This window comes from Palaemon carinicauda, chromosome 1 (assembly GCF_036898095.1).
Source record: "Palaemon carinicauda isolate YSFRI2023 chromosome 1, ASM3689809v2, whole genome shotgun sequence".
NCBI lineage: Eukaryota > Metazoa > Arthropoda > Malacostraca > Decapoda > Palaemonidae > Palaemon > Palaemon carinicauda.
This window is the reverse complement of record NC_090725.1, coordinates 112,683,418-112,695,331: the sequence shown is the minus strand read 5'-3', so window position 1 is coordinate 112,695,331 and position 11,914 is coordinate 112,683,418. Positions and strand designations below refer to the sequence as shown.

Below are 11,914 nucleotides of genomic sequence, written 5' to 3'. Positions count from 1 at the left end.
AATAATAAAAGCAATGAGTCAGAATTTTATAATTATAACGACTAAGAATTCTCCTTGACATATGTTACCCATTTCTTTGTGATCACAAGAATGATAATAATAAAAACAACAATAACAATAATTTCAAGAAGAAGAATAAAAAGACGAAGAATATGTTCATGACCAACAACAACAATAACAACAACAATAATAAATTTCAAGAAATTGAAGAAAAAGAAGTTGTTGTTGTTCAGGTAAAAGTTTATTTGCTGTGTGAAATGTATACGAACGAGCTGTGGCCTGATTGGTAACGTCTCTGCCTGGTGTTTGCCAGTCGGGGGTTCGAGTCCCGCTCAGACTCGTTAGTGCCATTAGTGTCTGCAACCTTATCATCCTTGTGAGCTAATGTTGGGGGGTTTGGGGGCGCCTATAGGTCTATCCGCTGAGTCATCAGCAGCCACTGCCTGGCCCTCCCTGGTCCTAGCTTGGATGGAGAGGAGGCTTGGGCGCTGATCATATGTAATATGGTCAGTCTCTATTGCATTGTTCTGATCGCCATTCATGAGCGACCTTTAAACCTTTAAATACATTCTACATCAATTGCGAGAATCTTACCACATTGCAATTGAGCTAGAGCGAAATTTGGTCACTACTTTGAAACCAGAGAGAAACTTGGGTATTGCATTAAAACCACAGGGAAATTTTGGCATTACGTTAAAACCGCCTGTAAATTTTGGCATTACGTCAAAACCACAGGGAAAATTTGGCATTACTTAACACCACAGAAAATTTGGGCATGGCAATAAAACCACAGCGAAATGTGGGCATTGTGTTAAAACTTAAGCCAAATATGGGCATTGCGTTAAAACCACAGGAAAAATTTGGGTAATGTGTTAAAACTACAGAAAAATTTGGGCAGTGTTAAATTCACAACAAAATTTTGCCAGTATTAAATTCACAGCAAAATTTTGGCATTGCGTTAAAACTACAGCAAAATTTGGGCATTACATTAAAACTACAGCAAAATTTGGGCATTACATTAAAACTACAGCAAAATTTGGGCATTACATTAAAACTACAGCAAAATTTGGGCATTACATTAAAACTACAGCAAAATTTGGGCATTGCGTTAAAACTACAGCAAAATTTGGGCATTACATTAAAACTACAGCAAAATTTGGGCATTACATTAAAACTACAGCAAAATTTGGGCATTACGTTAAAACTACAGCAAAATTTGGGCATTGCGTTAAAACTACAGCAAAATTTGGGCATTACATTAAAACTACAGCAAAATTTGGGCATTACATTAAAACTACAGCAAAATTTGGGCATTACATTAAAACTACAGCAAAATTTGGGCATTACATTAAAACTACATTAAAATTTAGGCATTGCATTAAAACTACAGTAAAATTTGGGCATAACATTAAAACTACAGAAAAATTTGGGCATTACATTAAAACTACAGAAAAATTTGGGCATTACATTAAAACTACAGTAAATTTTGGGCATTACATTAAAACTACAGCAAAATTTGGGCATTACATTAAAACTACAGAAAAATTTGGGCATTACATTAAAACTACAGAAAAATTTGGGCATTACATTAAAACTACAGTAAAATTTGGGCATTACATTAAAACTACAGAACAATTTGGGCATTACATTAAAACCACAGCAAAATTTGGGCATTACATTAAAACTACAGTAAAATTTAGGCATTACATTAAAACTACAGCAAAATTTGGGGATTGCATTAAAACCACAGGGAAATTTTGGCATAGAGTTAAAACCACAGCAAAATTTTGGTAGTGGTAAATTTACAGCGAAATTTGGGTACTGCATTAAAACTATGGCAAAATTTTGGCAGTGGTAAATTCACAACAAAATTTTGGCATTGTGTTAAAACCACAGCGAAATTTTGGGAGTGGTAAATTCACAGCGAAATTTAGACATTGCTTTAAAACTATGACAAAATTTGGGTATTGCCTTAAAATCACAGGGAAATTTGGGTAATGTGTTAAAACTATAGCAAAATTTGGGCATTGCATTAAAATCACAGGGATATTTTGGAATTGCGTTAAAACCACAGCAAAAACTTGAGCAGTGTTGTTAAACTCACTGCAAAATCTGGGCAATGTGTTAAAACTACAACAAAATTTGGCTATTGCCATAAAAAAAAAACAGAAAATTTGGGCATCACCTTAAAACCACAACAAAATTTGGCCATTGCATTAAAATCACTAGGAAATTTGAAAATTGTGTTAAAACCACAGCAAAATTTGGGTATTGCGTTAAAACCACAGAGAAATTTGGGTAATGAGTTGAAACTACAGCAAAATTTAGGCACTAGGCTAAATTCACAACGAAATTTGGGCTTTGCCTAACAACCATAACAAAATTTGGGAATTGCATTAAAACCACTGGGACCTCTGGGTATTGCATTGAAACCAAAGGAAAATTTGGGCATTGCGTTAAAATCACAGTAAAATTTGGGCATTGCATTGAAAGCACAGAAAAATTTGGGCATTGCATTAAAACCCCAGCAAAACCATGTATTGCGTTAAAACCCCAGGGAAATTTGTGTATTGCGTTAAAACCACAGTAAAATTTGGGAACTGCATAAGAGCCAAAAGAAAATATGGGTATTATGTTAAAAACCCAGGGAAATTTGGGAATTGCATTAAAATCACAAGGAAATTCTGGCATTGTTTTAAAACCAAAGGGAAATTTCGGCATTGCGTTAAAATCACAGTTGAATTTGAGCATTGCATTAAAACCATAGCAAAATTTTAGCATTGTATTAAAGCCACAGCAAAATTTTAGCAATGCGTTAAAACCACAAGGAAATTTGGGCACTGGGTTAAACCACAGGGAAATTTGGGCATTGCGTTAACACCCCAGAAAAATTTGGGCATTGCATTAAAACCATAGCAAAATTTTGGCATTACCTTAAAACAACAGGGAAATGAGGGTATTGCATTAAAACTACAGCAAAACTTGAGCATTACATTAAAACTTCAGCAACATTTGGACATTGCATCAAAACCTCAACAAAATTTGGGAATTGCATTAAAACCACAGCAAAATTTGGGCATTGCATTAAAACCATAGCAAAAGTTGGGCATTGCAGTATAACCACAGCAAAATTTGGCCATTGCAGTAAAACCACAGCACAATTTGGGGGTTGGATTAACACCATAGCAAAATTTGGGCATTGCATTAAAACCACACTAAAATTTGGGCAATGCATTAAAACCACAAGGAAATTTGGGCACTGTGTTGAAACCACATGAAAATTTGGGCATTGCATTATAACCACAGCAAAATTTGGTTGTTTCATTAAAACCAAAGCATAATTTGATCATTGCATTAAAACCAAAGAAAAATTTGGGTATTGCATTAAAACCACAGAAAAATTTGGGCAATGCATTAAAACCACAGCAAAATTTGGGCATTGCAAGAAAACCAAAGCAAAAATTTGGCCATTGCATTAAAACCACAGCAAAATTTGGGCATTGCAAGAAAACCAAAGCAAAAATTTGGCCATTGCATTAAAACCACAGAAAATTTGGGCATTGTATTAAAACACAGCAAAATTTGGATATTGCATTAAATCCAAAACAAAATTTGGGCATTGCATTAAAACCAAAGCAAAAATTGGGCATTTCATTAAAACCAAAGCAAAATTTGGGTATTGCATTCAACCACAGCAAAATTTGAGCATTGCATTAAAACCACAGAACAATTTGGGCATTGCATTAAAGCCAAAGCAAAATTTGGCCATTGCATTAAAACCACAACACAATTTGGGGGTTGCATTAACATCATAGCAAAATTTGGGCATTGCATTAAAACCACACTAAAATTTGGGCAAAGCATTAAAACCACAAGGAAATTTGGGCACTGTGTTGAAACCACATGAAAATTTGGGCATTGCATTAAAACCACAACAAAATTTGGACGTTTCATTAAAACCACAGCATAATTTGGGCATTGCATTAAAACCAAAGTAAAATTTGGGCATTGCATTAAAACCACAGAAAAATTTGGGCATTGCAATAATAACACAGCAAAATTTGGGCATTGCAAGAAAACCACAGCAAAAATTTGGCCGTTGCATTAAATTCACAGCAAAATTTGGGCAATGCAATAAAACCACATAAAAATTTGGGCATTGTATTAAAACCACAGCAAAATTTGGGTATTGTATAAAAACAACAACAAAATTTTGGCATTGCATTAAAACCACAGGAAAATTTTGACATTGCATTAAAACCACAGCAAGATTTCGGCATTACATTAAAACAGCAAAATTTGGCCATTGCATTAAAACCACAGCAAAATTTGATCATTGCATTAAAACCACAGTAAAATTGGTCATTGCATCAAAACATCAGCAAAATGGGACATTGCATTAAAACCACAGAACAATTTGGCCATTGCATTAAAACCACAGCACAATTTGGGGGTTGGATTAACACCATAGCAAAATTTGGGCAATGCATTAAAACCACAAGGAAATTTGGGCACTGTTGAAACCACATGAAAATTTGGGCATTGCATTATAACCACAGCAAATTTTGGTCGTTTCATTAAAACCAAAGCAAAATTTGGGCATTGCAATAATAACACAGCAAAATTTGGGCATTGCAATAAAACCACAGCAAAAATTTGGCAATTGCATTAAGTTCACAGCAAAATTTGGGCATTGCAATAAAACCACAGAAAATTTGGGCATTGTATTAAAGCCACAGTAAAATTTGGGTATTGTATAAGAACCACAACAAAATTTTGGCATTGCATTAAAACCACAGGAAAGTTTTTGCATTGTATTAAAACCACAGCAAGATTTCGGCTTTGCATTAAAACCGGAGCGAAATTTGGGCATTGCATTAAAACACAGCAATATTTTGGGTATTGCATTAAAACCAAAGCAAAATTTGGGCATTGCATTAAAACCACAGTAAAATATGGGCAATGCATTAAAACCACAAGGAAACTTGGGCACTGTGTTGAAACCACATGAAAATTTGGGCATTGTACTAAAACCACAGCAAAATTTGGTCTATTCATTAAAACCAAAGCAAAATTTGGGTATTGCATTAAAACCACAGCAAAATTTGAGCATTGCATTAAAACCACAGCACAATTTGGGGTTGCATTAAAACCACAGTAAAAATTAGGCAATACATTAAAACCACAAGGAAATTTGGGCACTGTGTTGAAACCGCATGAACATTCGGGTATTGCATTAAAACCACAGTAAAATATGGGCGTTGTATTACAACCAAAGCAAAATTTGGGTATTGCATTAAAACCACAGCACAATTTGGGGGTTGCATTAACACCATAGCAAAATTTGGGCATTGCATTGAAACCACAGTAAAATTTGGGCAATGCATTAAAATCACACGGGTCATTTGGGCACTGTGTTGAAACCACATGAAAATTTGGGCATTGCATTAAAACCACAGCAAAATTTGGTCGTTTCATTAAAACCACAGCATAATTTGGGGGTTGCATTAACACCAGAGCAAAATTTGGGCATTGCATTGAAACCACAGTAAAATTTGGGCAATGCATTAAAACCACAAGGAAATGTGGGCACTGTGTTGAAACCACATGAAAATTTGGGCATTGCATTAAAACCACAGCAAAATTTGGTCGTTTCATCAAAACCATAGCAAAATTTGGGCATTGCATTAAAACCAAAGCAAAATTTGGGAATTGCATTCAACCACAGCAAAATTTGAGCATTGCATTAAAACCACAGTAAAATTAGCCATTGCATCAAAACATCAGCAAAATTGGACATTGCATTAAAACCACAGCAAAATTTGGCCATTGCATTAAAACCACAGCACAATTTGGGCATTGCATTAAAACCACAGCAAAAAATGGGCATTGCATTAAAACCAAAGCAAAATTTGGCCATTGCATTAAAACCAAAGCACAATTTGGGCATTGCATTAAAACCACAGCAAAATTTTGGGCTTTACTTAGTGTGTAAAACACAAAATCTGGCTTTCGAATGCAAGCTTATCAAAATGCACTTTCTTATCTGACAAGATATAAGAAAGAAGCAAATAGTTTTGGGTTCGACATATCTAAAAAATTACATATAACAATAGTGCCCTATACTTAATCATTCTTCCAATATAACATTTGCATTTTCCCCTATGAAGAGAGAGATTAGTAGATTATTAATTTCTGAGACAAACACACACACAAACAAACAAACAAACAAACACACACACACACACACACATATATATATATATATATATATATATATATATACATTAAAATACACAATTTTCCGTGTATTTATGATAAATAAAATAACCCACAATGTATGAAAAATAGAAGTTTGTTCTATTTTTCATACATTGTGGGTTATTTTATCTATATATATATACATATATATATAATATATATATATATATATATATATATATATATATATATATATATATATATACAGTATATATATATATATATATATATATATATATATATACATAAATATATATAAATATATATATACATATATATAAATATACATATATATAAATATATATATATATATATATATATATATATATATATATATATATATATATATAAATGTGTGTGTATGTATATATATATATATATATATATATATATATATATACAGTATATAATTATGCCTGCAGAAATATTTCCCAAATCCAAACGTCTTACCTTCAACATGTTAAGATATGTAACTATAAACTAACACAAGAACTTCTGAAAACTCTTTTATAATCTTTATGTTATATAAAAAATCTCCAGTTGATGACATCCATTTCATCATTCTCTCGTGATAAAGACAGCAATTTACCCGCCATTGCATTTTGCAATTCCATTGTCATTGCAATCATTTCGCAAAACGACATGAACTAATCTTTGCAATTTGTGACGGAAAATGAGTACATGGCAACTCGATCGTGTTTATATTGATTTCTCAATTTGTTTTTATTCTCAATGTCATATGGAGAAGGAGATTTTGGAAATATTATTTAGTATTATTATTATTATTATTATTATTATTACCTATGCTACAATCCTAGTTGGAAAAGCATGATGCTATTAGCCCAAAGGGTTCCAACAAGGAAAAATAGTCCAGTGAGGAAAGGAACTAAAATAAATATATTTTATTAATATTATTATTATTATCTAGACTACAATCCTAGTTGGAAAAGCATGATGCTATAAGCCCAACGGTTCCAACAGGGAAAAACAGTCCAGTGAGGAAAGGAACTAAAATAATTATTTTTTTTAATATCATTATTATTATTATTATTATTATTATTACCTAAGCTACAATCATAGTTGTAAAACATGATGCTATAAGCCCAAGGGTTCCAACAGGGATAAATAGCCCAGTGAGGAAAGGAAGTAAATAAATAAGTTATTATTATTATTTTTATTATCATTATTATTATTATTATCAGTATTATTAGCTAAGCTACAACCCTATTTATAAAAGCAAGATGCTATAAGCCCAAGGACTCCAACAGGGAAAAATTACCATTTTCATTTATCACAGTGAACGCTCCAAATTCAATACTGGCTTATCACTGTCTCTTCAATGCTTCCTTCTCTCTTCTCACCAATTACTCTCCTTTCTCCTTTCCTTCTTACTATTCTCCTATTCCTTTTCTTCTCTCTAATTCCCACTTTCGTTTCTCAATGTTCCTGACGATCTGATTTAATGTTGTTACCGTTTTTAAAATATTTTAATTGTTCATTACTTCTCATATAGTTTATTTATTTCCTTATTTCCTTTCCTCACTGGGCTATTTTTCCCTGTTGGAGCCCTTGGGGTTTTAGCATCCTGCTTTTCATACTAGGGTTGTAGCTTAGGAAGTAATAATAATAATAATAATAATAATAATAATAATAATAATAATATGTACGGTTCTAAGTCGATACTGCCTTATCAATCTCTTCGTTCTTCCTCTCCCTCATTTCTCACCAATTACACTCTTCCTCCTCCTCCTTCTCCTCCTCTTCTTCTTTTTCTTCTTCTTCCCTGGGCATCCATGACACGACACTTTTCCAAAAACATTTCTCTCCCTATTTCTTTGTGGACGGCGGTCGACAAATTCCAGGAAGGACTCTCCAAATGCCAACACGTAGGATTAAAGGACTTTACGAAGTCCAGTCCTAGTATTAAAGTCCTGTCGCCCATTGCTGGACGGTGAGACACGATTTTTATTAAATGATCTCAAATCTATTTAAGTTTTTTTTCCTATTTCTTCAGATGCGATTATGAATTAGCCGAATCATGGTAAGAGAGATGGCAAGGGAGGAATTCTTTTCAAATCATCTGGCCAAAATCGTTTTCTCTCTCTCTCTCTCTCTCTCTCTCTCTCTCTCTCTCTCTCTCTCTCTCTCTCTCTCTCTCTCTCTCTCACACACACACACACAAGAGAACTGCTCTTGTTGGATGATCTCGAATGTCATTCTTTAACATTACGGATTAGACCAAACACTAATTTTAGCTCTCTCTCTCTCTCTCTCTCTCTCTCTCTCTCTCTCTCTCTCTCTCTCTCTCTCTCTCTCTCTCTCTCTCTCTTTTTTTTTTTTTATTCTTCGTTTCCTGTTAAGAGGACAGGATTGGTGTCTAAGAAATAAAGGGACTCAGCAATTACAGGTCTACATTCAGGAGATGGAATTGATGCAAAGAGAGTAGGATCATCTGCATAGGCACCGAGCTTGTTTTCTAGGCCAAATCACGTATCAATCATGTGAAGAATCTCTTAAATTATCTATTCTTGAAAAAAAAAATGGCAAGAAAGTTTAATTGACGTCTTAAAATTTTATTTTAAAAAATCTATTTTTAATACTCTAATGATATTTGATATAGATATGATTTTACAGATTGGAGACACATAAAGGGAAGAATCTATTAAATTTGTTTTTTCTTAGTAAAAAAAAAATTCCTAATAAAATGACAAAGTTTAATTGAAATGTCTTAAAATTTTCTTTTAAAAAAGTCTATTTTTATCACTCTTAAGAGATTTGATAGAAAGTTTTTAATAATTTTCTCTGGAAATCCAACACAAACTATCCTATTATCACCCTCACCTCATTTTAGGTAGGACTCTTTTAGAAACATCCCTGTCAGGCGATCTACCGGACTGGGATTCGAGACATGTTCAAGCTCGATAGTTTCTTGTAGTGTCTACAACCTCACAATCTTTGTGGGGTTGGGAGAGTCTATAGGTCTACCTGCTGAGTCATCAGCAACCATTGCCTGGCCCTCCCTGGTTCTAACTTGGGTGGAGAGGGGGCTTGAGGGCTGATCATATGTATATATGGTCAGTCTGTAGGGCCTAGAGTCTAGGAAATTGTCCTGCAAGGCCTTTTTTTCCCAGTCCCTTGACTCTGCCAGCCATGTGCAACCTTAAAAACCTTTCCAAACCTTTAATGAAAGTAATCTTCAGCGCTGATCATATGTATATATGGTCAGTCTGTAGGACCTAGAGTCTAGGAAATTGTCCTGCAAGGCCTTTTTTTCACTGTCCTTTGCCTCTGCCAGCCATGAGCAACCTTAAAAACCGTTCAAAACCTTTAATGAAGGTAATTCTTCAGAAATTGCATGGCGTCTTAATTCTCCAGGAAACACTTCTATACCAGGATTTCCCCAATCTGGGGTACATGCACCCCCAGTGGTACATTTTACACTTCAAGGGGTACATGTACCACTAGTAGTACATTTTTACTCTTTAGGGGGTACATGAGTTAATCTGCAATAAAATTGAATAATAAAATGATATCACATTATAAGATCTATAGTTTCTCTTTACCATCCTCTATTATAGCCACCTGGCTAGTACAGTGATATAGCGTTCACCTATCATTCACATGACAGCAGATCGATCCCAGCCCTGCACTGTGAGCTTAAGTTTTACAGGGGAAGCCACTGCTTGGCCATCACAGTGAGGGGATTAGCCTTGCCAGGCTGACGTTCTGGCGAGCATCTATTCTGATAATACTGGAACTTAAACCAAACAATTCTACCTTTACACAGAAATCTATTGAAAAAAAATATTTCCAGGGGTATAAAAAAATGAATAAATAAAAAAAAAAATGCAGAAAGGAAGACTGTGTATCAACGTCTACTACTTGTATTTTTAATAATGATTATTCTAAATCTAATTCTAAAAAAAAATACTATAATTTAGCATATTTTGTTTATTTTAGTAGGTTTCTTATCGAGGGATAACTACTTTTGCAAGATCACAAATGCATAGAGAGTCTATTCTTGTTAATAATAATAATAATAATAATAATAATAATAGTTTCCTATTCACATTTCATTACCGTTTTTATAATTTTTTAGCATCACTATTAAAATCATCCTCTTTGTCATTACTATCATTAATTACCATTATTATTATCCTTATCAATGAAGCATCCTATATAATAATAATAATAATAATAATAATAATAATAATAATAATAATAATAAAAATAATAATAATATAAAAAACAGCAAAATCCAAATCAAAACCACAATCACAATTCGCATTATCAAAAATATTCACACACAAAAATAATAATAATAATAATAATAATAATAATAATAATAATAATAATAATAAATAAAATAATATCAATAAAAATAACTATTATTATAAGTAGTATTATCATTATTATTAGCTAAGCTACAACCCTAGTTGGAAAAGCAGGATACTATAAGTCCAAGGGCTCCAACAGATGAAAATAGCCCAGTGAGGAAAAGGAAACAAGAAAACATAGAGTAGTGTGCTTATGTGTACCCTCAAACATGAGAACCCTGCCATATAAAAACCTATTCATGCCCTTAAATATTATAATCATGAGTCTTCCACTGTCTTGGGTTAGAGTTCTCTTGCCTGAGAGTACACTCGGGTACACTGTTCTATATAATTTCTCTTCTTCTTGTTTTGTTAAAGTATTTATAGTTAATATAGGAAATATTCATCTTAATGTTACTCTTCTTAAAATATTTTATCTTTCCTTCTTTCCTTTCCTCACCGGGCTATTTTCCCTCTTGGGGCTACTGGGCTTATAGCATCCTGCATTTCCAAATAGGGTTGTAGCTTAGTAATTGATGATAATAATAATAATAATAATAATTTAAAAGTGTATCCTCAAGCATGAGAACCTCACCACATAAAGACCTATTCATGTCCTTTAATATAATAATCATCGCCAATTAAAAACAATAATTAATAAATAATATTTCTTGCCTCCTTCAGGTTATTACTGGCACTCGTCTTAGGCAGCACTTCAGGCGGCAGAGGAACGGCACGAGGTGGAAGCGGCGGTCTGGGCGCCGCCCTTGGCGCTCTGGGGCCTCTAGGTTCGGGGCCCTTGGGTGCCGTCGTGGGGCCGCGCCTCATGGCGCGGTTAGTGGAGGGCGAGGCTGTCCGTCGGGTGGTGGAGGCTGTGGAGACGCCCCTCACGAGATATTACTTCGATCCGGCCACGAGGGCGGTTTGCAACGATAATTCTCCAGCAGGGTGAGTGTGGCACTTCAATTTATTTGTTTCTTGTCATACAAGACCAAGGAGTTTGTTTGATTTTAGTATGTAAAGATCGTAACACATAGGGTCTTGTCATTAAGACCCAGGAGTTTGCCTTTGGGTCTTGTCTTAACGACCCAGAAGTCTCTCTTTGAGTCTTTTCATTGAGTCCCAGAAGTTTGTTTGATTTTAGTATGATAAAAAAAAAAGACCCAAAGACAAAGAGTCTTGTTATTAAGACCCAGAAGTTTGTCTTTGGGTCCTTCAAGTCTCAGGAGTTTGTTTAATTTTAGTATGATAAAAAAGACTCAAAGACAAAGGGCCTTGTCATTAAGACCTACAAGTTCGTCTTTGGGTCTTGTCTACTTATCATTAAGTCCCAGGAG

General features: G+C 34.0%; 1 protein-coding gene across 3 annotated transcripts in view; it reads left to right on the top strand.

The window, feature by feature from the left end:
- Nucleotides 1–11,914, top strand: part of LOC137651012 (palmitoleoyl-protein carboxylesterase NOTUM-like) — a 118,018-nt gene that overhangs the window by 24,910 nt on the left and 81,194 nt on the right. For all 3 annotated transcript variants that reach the window (XM_068384161.1, XM_068384157.1, XM_068384153.1), the window contains exon 2: nt 11,262–11,525. In XM_068384161.1, the coding sequence (XP_068240262.1) occupies nt 11,262–11,525 (264 nt within the window). The remainder of the gene's footprint in view (nt 1–11,261; nt 11,526–11,914) is intronic.